This window comes from Glycine soja, chromosome 19, assembly GCF_004193775.1.
Source record: "Glycine soja cultivar W05 chromosome 19, ASM419377v2, whole genome shotgun sequence".
In the NCBI taxonomy this organism is placed as follows: domain Eukaryota; kingdom Viridiplantae; phylum Streptophyta; class Magnoliopsida; order Fabales; family Fabaceae; genus Glycine; species Glycine soja.
In genome coordinates, this window is record NC_041020.1 from 38,444,548 (window position 1) to 38,466,689 (window position 22,142).

General features: G+C 31.0%; 2 protein-coding genes across 2 annotated transcripts; one reads left to right on the plus strand and one right to left on the minus strand.

The window, feature by feature from the left end:
* Positions 1-8,782: 8,782 nt before the first annotated feature.
* On the minus strand, positions 8,783-12,160 carry LOC114398185 (bZIP transcription factor 17-like). Its single transcript, XM_028360354.1, has 2 exons — positions 10,183-12,160; positions 8,783-9,517 (listed from the first exon to the last, which is right to left on the minus strand). Exons 1-2 carry the CDS (start codon positions 12,110-12,112, stop codon positions 9,075-9,077), a joined length of 2,373 nt encoding a protein of 790 aa, XP_028216155.1. The 5' UTR covers positions 12,113-12,160; the 3' UTR covers positions 8,783-9,074.
* Positions 12,161-17,629: 5,469 nt separating this feature from the next.
* LOC114399795 (R3H domain-containing protein 2-like) lies at positions 17,630-21,482 on the plus strand. The gene is made up of 4 exons (XM_028362009.1): positions 17,630-18,170; positions 19,327-19,948; positions 20,328-20,610; positions 21,202-21,482. Exons 1-4 carry the CDS (start codon positions 18,059-18,061, stop codon positions 21,250-21,252), a joined length of 1,068 nt encoding a protein of 355 aa, XP_028217810.1. The 5' UTR covers positions 17,630-18,058; the 3' UTR covers positions 21,253-21,482.
* Positions 21,483-22,142: the final 660 nt, after the last annotated feature.

Sequence of the window (22,142 nt, forward strand, 5' to 3'; positions counted from 1 at the left end):
TCTTTATTTTATCTTTGTAACCAAAAAGTAAAATTAACGGAAAAAAAAAAGTTAAATAAGAAGAAGAAGAAGAAGAAGAAAATAAAGAGTAGCTGATTCATTAACTTGATTTGCAATATACTCTGATTCAGTTGTAGATAGAGCTACCACAGGCTGTAAGTTTTCTTTCCAGCAACTAGCAGTGCCAAACAATGTAAATACATATCCAGATAAGGACTTCCTAGTATCCACATTCCCTGCATAGTCTGCGTCCACATACCCCATAATAGCATCTCCTTGAGCTGCCTTCTTGTACTTCATATCAGATTCCAGAGATCCATTCACATACCTCAATACCCACTTCAAAGCCTCCCAATGAGCTTGACATGGATCTGCCATAAACCTGCTTACAATGCTAACAGCATGGGCCAAGTTTGGCCTACTACAGATCATACCATACATGATGCTTCCTACTCCACTAGCATATGGAATAGTATCCATCTTCCTCCTTTCCTCTTCAGTATTAGGAGCTTGAGTAATTGAGAGTTTAGTGTGATGTCCCAAAGGTGTGCTTACAGGTTTAGATTGATGCATCCTAAACCTTTCCACTACCTTCTTCAAATAGCCTTGTTGAGATAAGAACAATTCTCCCTTCATCTGATTTCTTACAATATCCATCCCAAGAATTCTCCTTGCAATATCAAGATCCTTTATCTCAAATTCCGAACTTAACCTCTCCTTAAGCGTACTAATCTCATCCTTGCTTGAGCTATCTATAAGAATATCATCTACATACAGGAGCTAGAAAAGGACACATTTTTCTTCTCTTCTCAAGATGTAGACACAACTATCATAACTACTCCTTAGAAAACCTATCCTAGAATGAAAGTCATCAAACTACTTGTACCACTGACACAGGCTCTGTTTCAAGCCATACAGTGATTTCTTCAAGAGACATACCTTAGTATGATCTTCTACAAACCCGAAATCGTTGTTTCCAGAAAACTTCTCGATATTGTACTTGGTACCCATGGTTTATCTTTCTTGATTTCTTGATTCCTTTTCTTTCTCCCCAGAGACAGCCCCACTTGTTGGTTCTAATTACCAATAAGCAGAAAGAAATAGAAACTACCAAGAAACCATGAACATTCAACAAGAAACACAAAACCCAAAAGCAAGAATGTAAAACGAGAACACAATGCAATTATGTGGTTCAGCCAATATCACCTACATCCACGAGAATAACAACTCCATTCTGAAACTAAAATCAACGAGATACAACAGAGAACCCCGTTGGTTCTACCCTTACATTTAAGAAGAACTCTCAACAGGAACACAAGCCTCACTCTGTTTCTCTCTTTGTACCCAGTGTTTTCTCTCTTATGTTTCTCACAGCAATCACATTGCCTCTCACACTGAATACAGTTAGTTACTCTTAAACAAAGATCCCATGCCCTATATTTATAGGCCCCAAGTCACTAAGAATCAACAACATAAGCCTAACATAAAACACTCAACAGTTTGATGCGTATCAGATTAATGAAACAAACTGTTCTGTCTGAGTGAGCATCAGATTGAGTCAGTCTGATTACAACAGACGATTCTCATCAGACCGAATGTCCATCAAATTGAACAACAGATTTTGAGTCACAGACAACACTATATCATTTGCCTGAATGTCTTTTTTCATATTATCCTCACAATTATTCTTGATGTTTTTACTTTTCAGTGTTAATGAGCTCTACAACTTTCTTATCACGTAATTGTACAAAATTGAAATTTCAATGGCCTCAACATAAGTGTTCCCTTTACCTTGATCATATAAGGTGTAATTTTTAATGCATTTTTTTTTCATCAAAATATACTGACTTGGACTGTTGGATCTAAAATACATTATTTCTTATCACGTAATTGTACGAAATTGAAATTTGAATGGCATCAACATAAGTGTTCCCTTTACCTTGATCATCTAAGGTGTAATTTTTAATGCATTTTTTTTATCAAAATATACTGACTTAGACTGTTGGATCTGAAATACATTATTTGTAGAATGATTCTAAATCTTTCTACTAATATGATAAAAATAACTTTTCTTTATTGCAAAAGATAAACATTAAAGGAAGAGAACATAGTGCACCCGCATACATGACGCACTCTCAACACACTTGTGCATATATAAACACATACACAAAGTCACAAAGAAAGACAAATATATATTCATCTCAATTTAGATTAGCAATCATACATTTTCCTTTTCGGATCCTAAAAATAGGAAGGGAAAAGTAACTAAAGTCATGTGACTCATGTCCATACCATTCTATTTTATTTTTTAAAAATCCGATTTTTTTTCCAGAGCACATATTAAGTTGAAACAATCTCAAATTAGTTAATCTAGTGGTAAAAAAAAATTAATTTCTTATAGATTGTTTCCTTTTTCCTTAAAAAATTCAATAGCCCAGATCAACTTAACATCGAGACTTAACCATCTAATTTAATCCTTCTATGAATGAACACATAAAATCTCTATTTTTAATCCCACATACCCGGGCGTTGCGCGGGTTTATAAATAATTAAAGAAATATTTAAATAAATTATTTGTTTGATAAATCAAATTTAAAAATATAATTATCAATCATATTTTGTATCATTTTTTTATAAAAGGAAATAAAAAAAAATTATGTACAAATTAAGATATTTATATTTATCAATATATTTTAAGGGAATATTCCAAAATTGAAGGTGGGTCGCTCAACGAAAGTTGATTAACATATGAAGATAATAGTAAATATTATGTATAAATTTATAAGAGCAATATAAGAATAAAGTGAAATTAAAATAATAAAACAGCCAAAGAAATATATTTAATGAAAGAAAAATAATCATCTATAATGGTAAAACACGTAAAAATGATGTGAATAAAACATCGAAAATTGTTCATTTAAATAGAATTTTTGTATTTATTTCCTTTTGCTGGTGATCTATTATTGAATTTTGTTTTTTTTAGTGTGCTCTATTTTAAACTTTGAAGTAAGATTGACTCAACATCAGAGGATGTCTCAAAACAATTTGTTTATTCGCCTCTCTTTTTAATGGACTTTCTGAGATTGAATCAACCTCATTTGATGATGAAAATGCATCTTTTGACTTCTTGGATGCTTGTAGTTTTGAGCTTACAAATTATTTTTTCACATTTTTATTTAATGGGCTTTCTTCTTCTTTTGATGATGTCTTTTGACTTCTTGGATAGTTGTAGCTTTGGACTTTGACTTGTGATAGTTTGTTTATTCGCCTTTTTTTCTTAATGGACTTTGTGAGATTTAATAAACTTATTCATTAGAAGATGAATATGCACCTTTTGACTTGTTGGATGCTTTAACTTTGGACTTTGACTTATAATTAATCCTTCATCCGACTCTCATCTGATGATTTGTCGTGGTGAAGTGGGTTCATTTTTTTTTAACAAAAATATTAATTAGTGGGCGAAACTATTACTATTTTGTACAATAAGTAAAAATGTAAATAAATTATAAATATGACTACTTGTTTAATTTCTTTGAGGAGAGGATCATGTTGAATGATATTTTTTGAGATAAAAGTCCTTATATAAGTTTGAAATCCTTCCTTCAAGTTGTAAGTTGTGAGCTTGATTTCAAAAATAAAAATGCACTTGCAAAGGTATACAATACTGGGTATGTCAACCTTATTTGCATTTTGGGTGTGAAGGAGTTCTATTGTGTTTAGAATTTGTTGTGTATCTCGATCCAACATTATGAATGTTGTTACACTGGTGTCATCAGATACTTTCAATTGTATCTTGAACCTAAAACAAATTTTAAATTTTTTAATATTTATTTAATTATGTTATAAAAAATAATTCATTATATTCAAATATTAAATCTTGTTAGTGGGTACTTGGATGACTATTTGCATTCTCTACAAGTGTATTAAGTTCTCTCTTTTGTAACTTTCTTTTGACATCTCTCACAAGCAACATAGTTTTAACCCAAACGTATGTCGATGTCATAGATTGTTGCATGAATTGTGAACACATTATCCTATTATTTTATATATGTTAAAACTAAGAAAAAATAAAGTATTATTGAATATTATGAATATGAATGTCATGATAGGTTAGCATACCTGTGATTCTGATCTTCATCTCATAGACATTATATCTTGCTGCAAAGATCTTCTATTTTTTTACATTCTCTTGTCAAGATAATGTTGGCAGAACTTGGAGAATATAATTTTTTATTTGATGTTGCTCTATTTTTTTTTTCTACAAAGTAGTTATTTAAAATAAAATTTATAATTTTTTAACTACATTAATCAAAGAATTAGAATAAATTAACGATTTTTTTATTGAATGTTACAAAATGTGTATAATAAAATAAAATAAAAAAGGAAGTTCATTTTACCCTATCTCATAACTTTACAAAATCAGGATTGTCTAGGTTGATATAGATCATCGGACTTGAAGTTAAGTTAATTGAATACTCATATGAAAAACAATTATTAAAATATAAATGTTAGTAAATTAAAATTATTATAGTAAATAAAATATACAAAAATATTGCAAGCAAAAAATATGATATAGGCTTAAATGAATTAAAATCATTTATTTATGAAATAAGTTGAATTGAAAACAATATGTAAGATAGTAAAGAAACATCTCAAATAAATAAATAAATATTAAATTAAATAACATGTTAATATAAAAATAAAGAGAAAAAATTATGGATCAATTTTTATTTAAATGTTATTTAAAGATTATATATATATTTAAATTTAGAAAACTAATTTTAATTTTCATAGTGAAATGACATGACTATCGTTTAATATAAACATTAAGTACAATTTAATCATTTATTTATGTAGTTATCCATATTTTTTAGCTAAATTATCTATATATATAAAGAAAATAAAACAGATAAAGTAGTAAGATATATAAAGTGTACAATATAAATTTTGTTAAGATAGTTCTATCATCCACTCTTCAGAGTTAGAGTTTCCATTGAACCAAACTCAAAATAGTGTAGATAAATGCTAATGAATATATTATTGATTTTCTTGACAACATTAGTAAGCAAAGGAAATCTTTTGAAGGTTTGTATTCATTATTTAGTGAGACAATTTTTAAATTATGTATGGTGTATAAGTTCTCATCTTGTAAAATATCATTAAATTTTGAAATTATATTCTTTTGTATTGCTCCATGTAGTGGAGTTTCTTATTATAATATATTTAAAAGTACAAATCAGATTAAAATTAAAAATGTTAAATAAATTTAATCAACATAAAATTTGTTTAAAGTAATTTAATGTAAAAAAATACATTTTGTGATATGTAATATTGGAGATAGTCTATAAAATTATATTTGTAATAGTTAAAGTTGAGGTAAAATATATTTTTTACAAACTAATGTGAAAAATAAATAAATTTCAAGTTTGTTTAACCAACATATTTTTTTATAGATTAATTTGAAAACTAATTTTAGATTATGAACTTTGTTGATGTGAAATATTTATTTTTATTTATATTTATAGAGTAGAAAATATATTAAAAATTAAAAATTACTAATATACAAAAATTAAATGATATGTAAAATGTAAAAGGAAATGGTTATCTTTTCATCCAGCAACACCATTCTCAGTAACATTAGATGTTACTCATTTTTTTTGTTATAAACATTCTACAATCAAGCAATACGTACTTTTAGAAACCAATCATCAATCTGTGTTGAGGTCTTCGATAAATTCATATTTCATTCTATTTTGCTAGATTCTTATGCAAAGAAAGAGAATATAGTAGATGAAGCTTATATGTAATTAGAAAACATTTCCAATTATATAAAATTATGATAAGTAAGGTAATAAATAATTTTAATATGTATTGAGTTAAGAAATTGAAATTTAAAATTTAAAATTATGTTGTACATTAATAATGAAATCAAATTTGAATCAAATAATTAATATAGATAAAAATCAAATTGTGTCATAATGAGACATAACAATGATATAAATTTAAATTTAAAATTCAAAAGTTTACCATACAGTAATAATCATAAAATCAAATCTAAATTAAGTATTCTAATATGAGAAATTAATAAAAAAATGTGTTCTAATGAAAATTTAGAATGTAGTAATTTTTTTACAACGGGTAATGAATAATTTTAAATTTTAAATTATATTTAATTACCAGTTAAATATTAATTGTTAATTAATTTTGAGAGGCTTATATATTTATTAAAATATATAATGTAAAAAAATATATAGAATGTATATAGTATTAAATATAAAAAATAATATGGAAGGGAATGCAAAAGAGTGTGACATTTGCTCCAGCTGTTATGCTGCGATCAACGCATTGTGGCTTTGCTTGCAATCGCGTGGCACATATGTTGCTTCTATTACCATGCAGGAGTTTGTTGTGCTCTTGTTGGGTAAGGCTTGTGATTGCAAGTGGTGTATCTTTCTTTTATTGTCATTGTTGATGCTCCTGGACATGAGAAGAATTTAGAGGTGAGTAAGACTCAATTAAAATGCATTGTATGATTTTGTAAGATTGTGAGTAACATTGAAGAATGAGGGTCATGAGCATAAGAAACATTTGAAAATCACTAAGATTGAATTAAAATGTTTTAGCATAGGATTTTGTTATGTTGTGAGTAAAGTTGAGGAAAGAAGAAAGAAAAGAAAAGTGATAGACACAAAAGAAAAATGTTCTCTTTTTTTTAAATCATCAATTTTGCTTACATGATAGAATAATAGTAAAGAGTTCAATTTTTATATATTATAAATAGATAGATTGCATATATTAGATGCTTTGACTCTACCTTCAACAAATCAATTTAGTGACCATACTAAGTGTATTGAACTCGTAAAAACTTTATTTTTAATCTAAATTATGTATACCGCATGCTTTGACTCTAGTTTCAACAAATCAATTTAGTAACTAGATTAAGCGTATTTAGGTTAATATTTATGCATTATTTTGAATAAAATTATTTTTGAAAATTAATGTTAAAAGTAAAATATTTTGTTTAAATATTTTATTATAAAAATAAATTAATGGTAAAATTCAATATAATATTTTTTATGTGATATAAGGGGATATTTGATACAAGTGAAAGTTTTAATTTCATGAAAATTTGAAGTTGTGAACTTTTTAGTCATGTTTCCACAAAATTGTTGACATTGTTTAACAAGTTACTTATTTTATGATATTTAGTTTTTTTTTTACCATCGAAGGAGATCTCCATGTCATGTTTTCGTTGTTTAAAATTAGATTCAGTTGCTCATATAATCAACGGTTGTTTATGGTTAAAATATATTTTATTGTCTCAATTAAAATAATTGAACTAAAATAAAATTATTTTTTTTAGTTCTTAAAATAAAATTTTGATTGAAACAAAAGTAAGTATAAATAATAATAAAAGTATAAAACTGTGGGTTGCTATATCATTGGAGCAAAATGTGTATGTGTTACCTAAATATAATGTGATATTGTAGAAACCAATGAATAGAAGATAAAGAATTTAAGATAAGTTACTTAAATTGTAACTATTAGAGATATTTATAGGTTGTTTGGTTTGAGTGGTGTTGAATTTAGTTTTCTTAATAAAGATATGGAGTTAATAAAGATATTGAGTTTGAGTTCTATAGATAAAAAATGTTTGGGAGGAGAGATTTTGTCAAAGTTAAATTTTTTGATAAAGATTAATCATTGATAAAATTATGATAAATATTTCGTACAAATGACATAATAATAATAAAAAAATTATACCAATCAGAAATGCTCTAACTTTCTCAAGTTAAGAAAAAAATTGTGGTAAAAATATCACCATTTTTAAGGAGTCAAAATATCACTTTACTTTTATTAATTATCTAATACGATAAATAATTAATTTTTTTAGTAAAAATATCACCTTACTCTTTTATTTCCAAAAAATTTATATAAATATTCACAAGAGTATTTGTAACCAACCAAATAAATTTTAGTTATTTTAAAAAAATCATGATTCTCAAATACAACAAATTTCAATCATTTTTAAAATTCATCCCTCAAGTTACTGAAAATTGATTTAAACTCAATCAATTCCTCTAAATTAGACCAAAAGTGAAACACAAAAGCATATATAAAATCACATTAATTATTCCCAAAACTTTAAGGAGAAAAAAATATAATTCTACAAAAGAAAATAATGTAAACTACTATTTTGATTACATCTCATATTAATTTCTAAATTTTTAAAATAAATACTTAAATCTTCTAATTGTTTCATCTAAAACCCTAAATTTAACTACTAACTCTTATTAAACTACATTTTTATAAACTTTGAACTAGTATAATTGACAAATTACACTTTCAAAAATTTATTTGAAAATTCTTTAAGTATAATTGACAAATTACACTTTCAAAAATTTATTTGAAAATTCTTTAAGTATAATTGACAAATTACACTTTCAAAAATTTATTTGAAAATTCTTTAATTTAAAAGACAACAATATAACATCATTATCCACTTTTAGAGACAAAAATAAAATAATTTAGTCAAATAATGTAAGTTTTTTAAAACTAAAAATACTATTCACAGTTTCACTCAGAAGCTAAGTAAAAAAATCGTAATAAAAGCGACTAAAGCACTTCACCAGGTTTTTAATCTAAATCAGTTTTACAAAAACATATACATCATAAAATCAAGTTCGTGCTTTGATCAAAAATCAATTTTATAAAATTCATAATTATCCAAAATCTTTGTCCCAAACACATTTCGACTATAAATTCAATAACGCATGACAAGGGAACCACTTTTAAACTATAAGGTGGGCATATATTATTAAGTTTCTATGAAAGGTCTCAACTCTACACCCAGTATTCACCCAAAAAACTCAGTACACGCAGTTGGTCAACCCCATTCAAGCCCAGCTCCTAAATTCTCAGGTACATTTTCAAGACTGCTACTTTAAATATGTTAATATGTACAAAACTGGAGATGAGTTTCTTTCCTTCCCAGTCCCCCACATCCTTTGTTACAGAAACTAGAACTCAGGTTAGATGCTTCGGCTGCATCAAAACTTTTTTCCGAAGGATTGTCATACGTAACCAGTCACCAAATGGGGAGAAGCACGAGGCAGACCACAAGAGTAAGTGACATACTTGACACTATCAATTAGCACAACCACAAAAATCCGAGAGAGTGACTTTGGTCTCATCATGCCGTCAACATCAACATCACCATCGCCAGCCTCTTTGGGATCAACAAGGACTGAAACTACCATAGAAGACTTATTACCATGGAGGTGGTCTTTCTGCAAATTCTTTACTCGTTCTTCAGTTATGTTCAGACTAGATCCATTAAGCGGCTCTGGGAGCTCATGAAGGGTTCTTCTATTCCTGGTCTTTTTGACACTGGTAGCATTCTGACGGTTTTCAGTGGAAACATTGGCTACTGATGTTGCAGGAACTATTGCTCCAGGACTTGGAGAAACATCAAACTGGAAAACTTCAGTGCACATGCCAGAACTTAACATTGGCCCTGCATCAAGGAATGGGAGAACTCAGTGTATATTTTCAATGTTATGTGGGTATCAGAGAATAGGCCAACAGGTCCTTTATTTTATTTTAGACAACTAGCAAAAAACTTTGCTCAAGCATGATTGAGAGGTGGACATCTCAAAGACATTGTTTTCAGCTCCTATATTCAACAGACACCATAGTGTATATCATGGCCTAAGAAAAGCTATTCTATAACAAAGATCAAAATGAACCAAAACATGCAAAAATTAACTGGATACTTTGTAAATTAAGCACTATTAAAGCCAAGCTCATCACACTAGTTTGAGACTCCCAAAGAGCCAAAGTAGTCCATCTAACCAATTTGGAAGACACTCTGAAAGACTTACTCACACAAAAAACGTTAGCAAATAAAACATCTTCAAAGGAAACCAAGGAACAGCAAGAGCAAACACAAAACATGTTAGCATAGATAGCATATTCAAGACTTGATCATCACCAACATTAAAAGCCTTATTAAGCCTATAATTTGTGCTACAATATTCACAAATTAAGGTTAGACAGAAACCAAAAAGACATAGCATAAGTCAATAGAAAGCGTTAATGTAACATTTTCATCCCTATCATGCAACCTATACAATTACAGAGTAAAATTCAGAAGGAATGTCAGAATATCCGGATAATTACCTACGAGACCTTCACGGAACCACTGTTGCATTTTACCATCAGTTACAGAGGACTTCATATGGTCCTTCAAAACTTTGGTTGAACCAGAGCCAAGAGCCTTCCTCTGTTCAGGAGAAACACTATACACATGTGGATGTTGACCTCTGCTTCTTCCAACTCCAGGAATAGCCAGTGCAGAATCCAAATCCTTAGGAATGGCCAACCCAGTTTCTCTCTTGTCCTTCTTTGCCTCAGCAGTTTGAGATGCCATGGCTTTCTCACTGGCCATAATGGAATGGATAATCAAGTTCCCGTCAATCTTCACCATCTTATCATTCCTAGGTACATACAGAGAAGCAACAAGAGGCTCACTGGCATTGCCCTGACGACCGAAATCATCCGAGCCTTTCCGACGATCATGCCTTTCTTCTCTAAAATTCCGGCCTCGCTCATAATTCACTCTGTCAGAAACACTAAACCTCCCACCATTAGAAAACCCTACATCCTCATCTCTTTCAGACCCATTCCTACGACCATTCAAAGACCAAACCTTCCCTCCACCTTGACCATACACCCTATCACTAACATAATTAGACCTACCAGTACCAGGAACATTCTCCACTAAACCCCCAAACCTAAAATCAACAAGAGGCCCACCGAAAAGCATGATAAAGAAAAACAAACCCAGCAAACTAATGCTAGCAACCTTCGTAGTTTTCCCCTCACTCTTCTTGTTCTCACTCTTTTTACCCTTGGGGGCTGAAGCAGGTTGCTGAGGCTTCAACCTAGGAATGGGAACCAAAGGAACCTGAGACCCTTGAGGCTTAACAACATAAGGAGCACAAGGCATCCACGGATAAGGCATAGGTGCCATTGGAGGATGATGAGGGTACATCCCAGGAGCAGGTGCTGGAGGAGGAGGACACATGACACCAGCAGCACCCACTTGCTGTCTAAGTGTAGCATTCTCAGCCACCACATACGACATCTTACTACTCATATCAGCAATGATGGAATTCAATGATCTCACTTTCTCCTCAAGCTCCTCCACGTAATGCTTCTTCCTCTGCCTAGAAAGCTGTGCACTTTCCCTGTTCCTCATCAACCTCGCCTTCCTTTTCTCATCCTCATCGTCAATTCCATTCAAACCAGACTGAGACTGTTTCTCGGTGTTATTATTATTATTCTCCACCAAGGAAGAGAACCTTCTGTGCTTGGTAGCACTTCCATCGCAACTTTCTTTCTTTCTCTTCAGATCAAAAGCTGGAGCTTCCTCCATTTTCACATCATTGTTTGTAACTGCATGCGCATGAGACGATGTTATGTCCCTCTCGTAAGGGCCGGAATCAGGTGAGGGCGAGTGCATGGCCTCGTATACACCCGATCCGCCGTTGCCGGAACCCTGCGACGAAACCGGTCCGTTAGAAGACTCCTCCCGGTCGCAAAACTCAGCCTCCGGCGACGGAACGCTCGAAACCCTAACATTATCCGCGGAATCGCCCTCGCCGGAAACCGCGGACACGTCGGAATCCGGCGAATCGGAATTCTTTGCGTCGATCGGCGGCGAAGCGGAGTCGTACTTAGAGTTACAGACGTCGGGGAGGAGGAAATCCTCGGCGTCGGAGGGGATGAAGATGTCGTCGAGTTCGTCGAGGTCGTCGAAGGTGATTTCGAATTCCCCGTTGTTGTCGAAATCCATGCCGAATTCGAGATCGGAGGCGAAGGGGAGCGCGTCAGTGGTGTTGAAGAGCGAGTCCATGGAGGGGATGAGGAAGGCGTTGAAGTTGGAGGAGAAGTCGTCAAACACGAGATCAGACGCTGGAGGCTCCGGTGACGGCTCCGGCGAGGGCTCCGGTGACGGCTCCACGGCAGGCATTGACTCAGTCATTGGTGAGGGTTTCTGAGATATGGTTTTGGGAATTTTTGGGGTTTCGTTAGTTATTTGAAGCATCGCGCGTGGGGATCACGCGCTGAAACCCGTGTACTGTGATGAATAGTTGCTTTGTCTGTGTTCTCGTCTTCCGCTGACTCGTGTACCACGCGTTGCGAGGAGCGGATTAATGCGATTTTATGAAATGTTATTACAGGCGACACCGTTTTACGCTCTCCTCCCATTATAATTATTGTGTTTGAGATAAAATTTATCCAAGATAATTGTATTTTACTTTTTCAATGGAATAATAACTCTATTTTTTTACTTACGTTGCTTGGAATATTTATGGTAACTAATAAAATTTATATATAAATTAATAATGATGTAAAATTAGTTTTATAAATTTATTATTCTATTTCATCAATTTATTATTTTTTATTATTTTATTTAAAATAACCTTAGACAAATATTATTTTGGGATCAAGAAAATATTTTTTAGGGTCTTTGCTTGCCTAAGAAATATTATTAAAAAATTAGAAGAAAAAAATATTTATTAAAAAATCATAACAAGAGACAAAAAGGACTCATGAAAAATACAATTTTACATATTTTAATAAAAAAAATTGAAAGTATATTTATTTAAGATTTTAAAAGATTTTTTTTAAAATCTTGAGATATTCAATTAAGATTTTTAAATAATAAAAACAAATTTTATGATATTCAAGTAAGACGGTTAGGATTTTTTTAAGAAATTTAATAAAGTTTATTAGTATTCAATTAAAATTTTGTATAACTTAAAGAAAATCTTTTGATATAACATGTCATTTCTTTATGCTTTTAATCAATGGTCAACATGCTCTCAAACATGTTATATGAGAGATTTTTTCAATTCTTTGAATTCGAGGGACATGTCGAGTGCATGTTTATATATATAAATAAACGTGAATATATATATATATATATAGAGATTATTTTAATGAATACGAAAAGTTGATTCATGTATAAATAGATAAATATATAAATAATGTTGAAAACAATTATTGGGCATGTTGTGTTATTGTGTTTGTAAATATGCTAGCAAAAATTGATTTGTTACTTAATAAGTTTAGGGTTGCTTGTATAAGATGAGTTTTATTTCAAATGTTAGTGAACAAAATTTTTAAATTTTTATCAATAATTTTGAATGTTTTTTTAAAATTCACTAAATCCTTTCGCATCTTAAAAATTTATAATGTTTTTTCAAATATTATAAATTCATATTTTGTAATTTTGTTAAAATCTGAACTATAAAATCTTAATCTTAAAATTCTTTTTCAAAAACCTTTAAAATCATTACATTCTTATAAAAACTTCAAAAATCTAGAAGATTTTTTTATTTCAAAATAACCTTTTAAAATACACTCTCTTAATTTCTTAACCAATATGACGAGTACCAATTACCATTTCTCATTTTTTAATTATATTATTATTATTATTATTTTGAAGGAATATTATTATATTATTATTATCAATCAACAACAACAATTTCTTGGATAACGAGTATTTAATTAATTATTTAGTGCTATGATGGGAAGAAGTGTGTCTGGAAACTTCTATGTGAGCGTGCGAAGGGATAATATTGGCGAAAACCAAATCCAGTGACGAGGAGTTACGTTTCCGCTACGTTCGGTTACTTTCAACGGCCGCGACTTACGGTGTCACGTTGTGAATGAGGTTTTTCTTTTTCGAAATAAAATCTTGCTAATAACTTACTTACTATACTAAAAAAATAACTTACTATATGTATATACAAAAACTTCCTGAATTAATACATTACTTAATAATTTTAAATTTGTTAATAATTTAAATTATTTTTAAAAAATATTTTTTAATTTGTTGAGATTTACTATTTTACTCTTTTTATTTAATTATTTCTTGTAAATTAATTAATGTGTATTAGTCATTTTAATATGATCTAGTCGTCTTTTTTATTCTTTACAAAAGAGAAAATAAAGTTATCTTATTATTATTTATTGTTTATTGACTAAAAATGGTAAAGTAATTAAAAGTATTTTGGTAAAAAAATACAAAAAGATAAAAAAGGAAAAATAAAATAAAAAATATCTTTAAAAACTTTCAACAAATAAAATTCAAAAGGTTTTAAGTTCTAACTTCTTTGTCGTTGTAAATAAAAAAATATAATCCTAGTTATAAATAAAATAACTGTTTGAATTATTTGATATTTATTCACTAGAAAATATCATGTTTTGATTCAAAATTGTACTGTTATTTTAGTTAATAAAAACTTTATTTATCGATTGATAAAAAAAAGTTAAACCTTATTTAAAGATTTGATTGGATTTTTGTTACTTACAAAAAGGATTTAAACCAAACTACAAACACAACATATTGGTACAAAAGGTATAGTAATCAATTACTTGACCTGTGACTATGTAGAACAATTATTTACCATACCTCATTATTTATTTTGATGCACTTCATGTATATTAGGTATTGGTACGTTAAGTAATACCTCTGTGTGTAGTGTTGGTCAAATGCCGACTAGCCTGTCGTATGGAAAAGTAGAGTGTTTGTCCAAAATTACTTGAACACCTCAACGACTTCAAATGTACAAGCTATGCTATATGCTATCATATCACGGGGTGGAAGTAGTATTTGATTTTGAGAGTTCTTTACAATTACATGCATGTACATGTACTATTGTACACTCCTCAAAGTACTTTGCTGTCACTTGGCATTGGAAAAATATGAACGTCCATTCCGTGGAGTGGATGGGAGTGAAGAGAAAAAATATAGATAAAAAATAATAATAAATATGATGAATAATATAATAAAAACTGAAAAAAAAGGTAAAAATGAGAAGAAGAAGAAGAAAAGGGTAGATATAAATATAATCACTTTTCAAAATTGCAAACTAGACTAGGTTGATTATTGTAGCTCTGTTCATACACTGAGAACAAAGATTGTGATTTGATTTTTTTTCATTTTCTTGTTAACTTTAAATTAATACAAATCAATTAAGGAGATCTAATTTAATTACTTGAATAGAATAAATAATTTATTATAAATTTTTTAATATTATTTTCAATTTTTATGGATAAAAAAAATTAGTACACATTAAGTACAATTTATAAAATGTTAGAGTTTCATATAATATGTAAATAGTTTATAGTTTAACTCAATTTTAAAACCTAGCTTGATTCAAGTGGTCCGATGGTGAATTAGTGGTCGGTCGAATTGACTATAAGACCGGTCATGTAGTCAACCAGATATGATCAAGTGTTACCTGGTCGAGATTGTGGTTGAATTAATAACAATCTATAAACCTGAGTTAAGTCATATAATTTTTTCTTTCATTTAAATTACTTAAAATGATATCGCTTTGTTGTTACAATGTGATTGTTGATTTGTTTTTTATATTACTTATTCAATTTATTGTGTTTAAGGAGGATCTATATTTAATTATTTTAGGTATTTGACCTTGTGATTTTGTTTATGAATAACAATTTTTATTGGGACTTTTTTAATTTAAGTATAAAATTTTCATAAGATTCGTCACTACAAGATCTACTAAACCCAGTGCACCATCATATTTGCTTTACTAGCCACGCGAGCTGCCATCACAAGTTTGTTTTCCAAGAAAAACATTATTGTTCAAACCCATGGTGCCTAACGGGGATGCTGACAAAGGCCCTATAGAGGCATGCCAAGCTGCAAACCTCACCAACGACGATGGTAGGTTCATATGGCGAACTATTCATCAACCCTATCATCATTGTTGACCGGAGTGTGGAGATCGATAAGTCTACCATAATGATGTGTTGAGATCACCATATAAGATAAAAGAAATGATGGAGGTGGCAAAGAAACAAGAATAAAAATGAAACTTCAATACTGAAAATTGCCTTTGGCAACCATGAATGGTGGTAAAAAATTTATTAAATGAGTTTTGTAAAATCAAGTGTGGCATGACCCATAATCACTCAATTGATCTAGTGATTAAAAATAATGGTCCATCATAAACCATCTAGTGAATTGGTCCAAGCTAGCCTTAATCTTAATTATTATATGATTTAATTACCCATTTAGTCTCATAGTTTTTAAACTTATCCATTTTAGTCTTAATAAGTGGTTTTTTTAGTCTATGTAGTTTACCATTTAATTCTTGATAGGTCCCTACCGTTAAAATTGTTTAACACTGTTAAATTATTGTTTCCGGCCGTCCTTCCCCGGAGCTCTCTCTCTTCTGGGAGGCCCCTGACTTGCAACGGATACTACACTTCCACCCCCACCCTCACCGTCGGAGCTCGCTACAAAATCAGTGTCGCCGTCAACCTCTCCGACACATGCAAAGGCGAAAAAATGGAGAGGAAGGTTTTGACAGCCCAGTGTACGGTGGGGTTTTCCGTTTGAGACATAGCACTCAACAATGATGACAAATGTTTTGTTTCTTTTCATTCCTGTCGTCGCTCCCCTCCATCTCATTTTCACCATAGATCTATTCTTCCAACGCTGTCAACATGGTTGCAACCACCCCTGAACCATGTATAAACCTCGAGTCCTTATTTGATTCCAACGGCAACAACAACCACGGGTTCAAATTCATAGTTGACGGCAACAACCATGGGTTCAGATTCATCATCATTGAGTGTTATGTCTCAAGTGGAAAACCCCATCATACACCGTGCCGTCAAAACTTTCCTCTCCATTTCTCGCCTTTGCATGTGTTGGAGAGGTCGACGACGACATCGATTTTGCAGTAGGCGCCGGCGGTGAAGGTGGGGGTGGAAGTGCAATATCCACTGCAAGGCGGAGAACTTCGAAGAAAGACGACTGACAACAATAATTTAATGATGTTAAACAACAGTAGGGACCTATCGGAAATTAAATGGTAAACTAAAGGGACTACAAAAACCACTTATTAACTATAAGGACTAAAATAGATAAGTTTGAAAATTATAAGAACTAAATGGGTAATTAAACCTTATTATATGAAAAACTTACCAATTTTGATTTTTTTAGCCCGATAAAATGTTGATTTTTTTAATTGTAATGGGATGATATTTATCATATTTTATTTCAATCCGTTACATGTTAATATATTTCTATTCATTTCATTTTATTTTTCACAACTAATTCAAACATATCTCATGAGATGAGATTGGTTATTGACTTTTCATAAAAAAAGACCCATGACATTAAGAACATAAAATTATACGTAAGCAAGTTACATTTTTTTTACCAAAGCCAGTTAAATTCATAAAAAAAATAAAAATATGTTTTTTTCTTTCTAAAATATTGTAAGTTCAGTTTTAATTCTCCAGATTTTTATTTCATTTTCGCATCTTTAATTTAAAATTATTTATCTTATGTTTCTCAAAGTGTATCTCTAACAGTTTATATAGTCATCATTAAATATTAATTGGAACTATTTTAAAGATCAAAATCGAAATACTTTCAAATTAAAGATGAAAAAATAGAATAACATTTAAAAAAAATTAAAATCAAATAAAAAGTGCTATTCTGATGAGATTTTTTTGTTGAAAGAAAAAGCAAAACGATAATAGGAGTGTGGAATTAATGATTTTGTGATGGGTGGGATTGTGGAAAGAGGGAACCGTACAAAGAAGATAACGCTAACGCGGTGACCCTTTTTGTCTGTTCACATTAAAGAATGGAGAAAGAGGGATGAAAGAAGATTTTGGGAAGGAAATATAAAACATTTATTCATTGTCACCAAATTTTGTTCCCTGCAAGAGAGAGAAGAAGAAGTTGTTGGGTTGAGTTGGGTTTGGATTGGATTTCTAATCTAATCTATACCTTTCTTTTTCCTATGCTTTTAAGGCACAAATCCTTCTCCCTTCTCTCTTCTTTCTTCTTCTTCTCCTGACCCTTATTATTATTCCTTGCCCTTACCCTTTAGGCAAGGGAAGGAAGAAAGAATAACTATATTATTATCTTTATTGTAATCTATCTTTTTATTATAATTATAATTATAATTATTGTTGTTATTATTCCTTAAATATGGATTCGCCGTGTCTCTCCAACGATTCGGTTTCTGGATTCAAAGACAAGGAGTCAATGGTTGACCCCTTTTTGGTCGAGGCTCTCCAGAACCCTCGTCACCGCCTCACCAGTTAGTCTCTTCTTAAATAACGTTTTTTTTTGTCTCTCTACTTTTTTATTTGAAATTTTGAATTTTTTGTTTCTGGGGTTTGGCTGTTTTTGTTATTTCGATGTTTCCGCGTGGTGGGTATGCTTCAAAATTGTTGCTTGAGCTCGTTTTTTGCTTTGACCCCTTTGGATTTCTTTTTTTCGTTGTAGGTTTTTGGTAAGAATCTTTGTGTTTTTGCCTTTCGGCTATGTTTAGGTTAATTGAAGTCAGATCTGGGATGATTGTGGTTATTCCCTGTTTAATTGAGACTCTAATTTTAATGTGTGTAGTTGAGGCTGTTCTTTGGGAATAATCAATAAATAGGATTGTAATTTGTGGGGCTTTATTGAAAATTATGTTCATTAAAATTGATGTGATCGTAGGCTATGTAGTTATGTATGTTTCTGCCAAATAAAATTTTAGAGGATTAGCTTGGGATGAGATTCGGAAGCACCTCAATTATCAGAGTTCATAAATGTATTTTAGTGTATCATTTTTCTGCTTTGAATTTTCAAAAACATGGCATCCACCATGGACTACTAATGTTTATTACCACTCCCATTTCATGGGTTATAAATCTGGCATCCACCATGGACTACTAATGTTTAAGCTACACCGTACTGGAGTAGGTCATAAACTTATTGGTGTTAATTTTAAACTGTCAAAGTTCCATCTTAATGTAAGATTACTTTAAGTGATGTACAGAAGCCCGAGCGCTGGAAAATTGTTACATAAGACCTGAGTTGGAAACTACACGACAAAATAAACATAATTTGAAATTGTTTCGTAAGACTTGACTAAATACTCTGTGAGTCTGTCTGTATCTTACTGTTATTGCATTTAGTTTTTACTATTTAGATGTTGTTGTTGAAGTATTGCTTATTTGGATTGGATCAAAATTTTGTGTCATAAGCTTAAAGTAGTAGTCCTTGAGTGTTGGTTGGCAGTCGTATTAGGAGTTTTATGGCAAATGAATGAGCTATTCTTTGATGATTATGTTCTGCCTGTAATTTCCCTTTACTATTGTTGTTTCTGAATTCTGACTGCATTTGTGGTTATTTTCTTTCTATTTTTCCCCTGTCGTTGTAAATTATGGCATTTTTTTATTTATAATTTTTTACTTTGTTTTTATCTTTAGTTTTGAGGATGGAGCTGGAGATCCAGAAGTTTTTGAATAATGCTGATCAGCTGCATTTTGAGTTTCATCATTTCCCTTCTTCCTATCTCCGACTGGCTGCACACCGTGTTGCTCAACACTACAACATGCAAACAATGGTTCAAGATAATGGCTTAGATGGCCAGGGAAGTAAAATTCTGGTTAGGAAGTTACCTGAAAGCAAGTACCCTGTAGTTCGATTATCCGAAATACCTGCTAAGCAGTTGGAAAATGATAAATCTGAGCAGAAAAAAATTGTTATTAGAACTAGGCCTAATAAAAACAGTTTGAATGATGCTAACGGAGTTGGGAGGAAAGGAAACCCTTTAAGAAGTGTGGAAGAAAGGAAGGAGGAATATGACCGGGCACGGGCACGTATCTTTAGTAGCCCTAGAAGCTCTGAATCAGGTGATACCTCATCCGTGGTTCCAATGGATGGGAGATATTCTTCTACTAGCAAGGATGAGAATGAAACTAGCAAGAACCCCATGGCTGATTCAGAAAGATATATCAGTACCAGGGATAGTTGTTCGACTCGAGTTGCCATACTCAGAGATAGGGAAAAGGATCGTAGTGATCCAGATTATGACCGTAGTTATGGAAGGTGAGTCATATTACTGTATCCTGGTATTTAATTGAGAGCTTTCCAGCAATTGAATGCTGTAGTTGCAAATGCATGTTTATTTAGTTATTTTCTATGCTACACTTAGAAGTTTGAGATGTATTTATATCTAGCAATAAAAGACTATAAACTGTTTGTTTGTGAGAGAGATGGAGTAGGGGAGGGATACACAGCAAAGACTGAATAATGACATTTCTGTTAATTGGCCGGCACATTTGATGGCACTTCGGATTTAAGAATTTATATAACTTGTGATGTGATGTTTTTTGTTTCTTCAAGATTTTTCATTATTTGATGGTTGATGTGGTCTCTACTGATTTAACTTATAGTATACATTCATTGAATTACATTATTGTTACAGGTATGCTAGGAGTATCCCAACCTCTGCTGTTAACTTGGTGCCATTTAACTTGCAAAAAGCTCAACCTTCATTTGCTCAATATGATGCTACGTTTAATCAGTTAGGTCAGATGTCACAAACTCAGGCCTCACTTGGCTATATACCTCCTTCAACCCCGATAATGGGTCCTTTTGGCACCACAGGATTAAATCAGACATCTAGTGAGGGTGTTTACCTACAGTGGCCTAGTGCTGCAATGATGTATGCACATTCATACGACCAATTTAGACATGCTGTTTTCCAGGTAAATCACGTTTAGTTTACTTAATTTTATTACCCTGCAGAATTCGACAAGTGATATCTGTATTAGCTTAAAAAATACCAGGACATGCTAGCAATAAATCTAATGATTTTATTAATTAATGATGTTGGCTTCATTGTTTAATGCTCTGAACTGCTTAAAATGATTTTTGGGAATGATTGTCTGCGTGGTCTGCTAATAATCTGCCTCCAATTTATGTGTGAGGCGGTGTCTTGCTTTTGCCATCTTGCAATTTCTTGTAGCATATTACATATAGATTTGGACTGTTAGGCCATTTTTATTCTCCAACATTTGTGCAGGGAGGTAGATCTGTATATCTGTACAAACACAGTCGTAGTATTTTATTATATGGTATATTTTTAATTCTTGTTGCTTTAAAATGTTGAAATTTTCCTGACATGTGATATCATGATTCATGATTGTTGGGGTAGGTTAATGAATTTGCTGGACTATGCATTGTTTGAGTTCTACTCTCTGAGAAAGATTAAAGATTTTTTAATTTCATTTTTTCACTTATATCTGATTTTACTTGTTCCAAATCGAGCATCTTATATACTTTTTGCTGTTTTGCAGGCTCCATTTGGTCAACAGCCGTTGAGCTTTGACTATTCACAGAACTATTAGATGACATTTAGAGGAGAATATTCAATTTGGATGAAAAAGTTATGTTAGCTTTTTTAAAATTTCATGTTAGGTTCATTTGTCAGTGCTGTCAGAGACCCTTATTGTGTTTCAGTTTTGATGGTTATAGTAAATCGTTGGGTACTTCTAATGTGACAAATTTATAAAATAGTGAATTGTAGTGTATTACTGGATTTACAATATATGATAAGGTTTCTGTGGTGGTTTTATAAGGGGAGGTACACAGATAAATGTATTTTTTTCATGGGTGTTTGTTTTAAAGATAGGTAAAATTAATTTCCATAATATTAATTTTAATCCTTTGAATTTTATTCGGATGAGTGTTTAAATTAATCTTGCTAATAGATTTTATATTAAAACGTGTTATGGGAAGAGAAATTGATTGTGAAGGTTTGTAAAATGGAGACTTTCAGTGCGTTCGACAATACTGTACAATCAGTTGGGAATTTGTTTTAGTAGTTGAAAACTTGTTTGGTAAAATAACTTGTTTTAGTAGTTTATATTATTTTTGAAGCATTTCAAGTGTAGCATTTTAATTTTGAGTTTATAATTGAAAGTTATATATATGTGTGTGTGTGTGTGTGTTTTAATTTTTATTTTCATGATTCTTTGTTTCTCCATTTATTTTAGAAACTTACGATACTAATTCTCATTACTTTCTCTACAGATTCAGTGTTCTATCTAGTATTGTCATCATTTGTTGGCTAAATTAATTCTTTGAATTGTTACAGTATTATATTATTTATTTTAATTAATTTATCGCTTGTGATTTTAATTAATGTACTGTATACAATCTTTATTTATGAGAATTTGAAATTATAAACAAAATCACTCTTTCAAAGAAATATATATATTTTTTACGAAAGCTACAG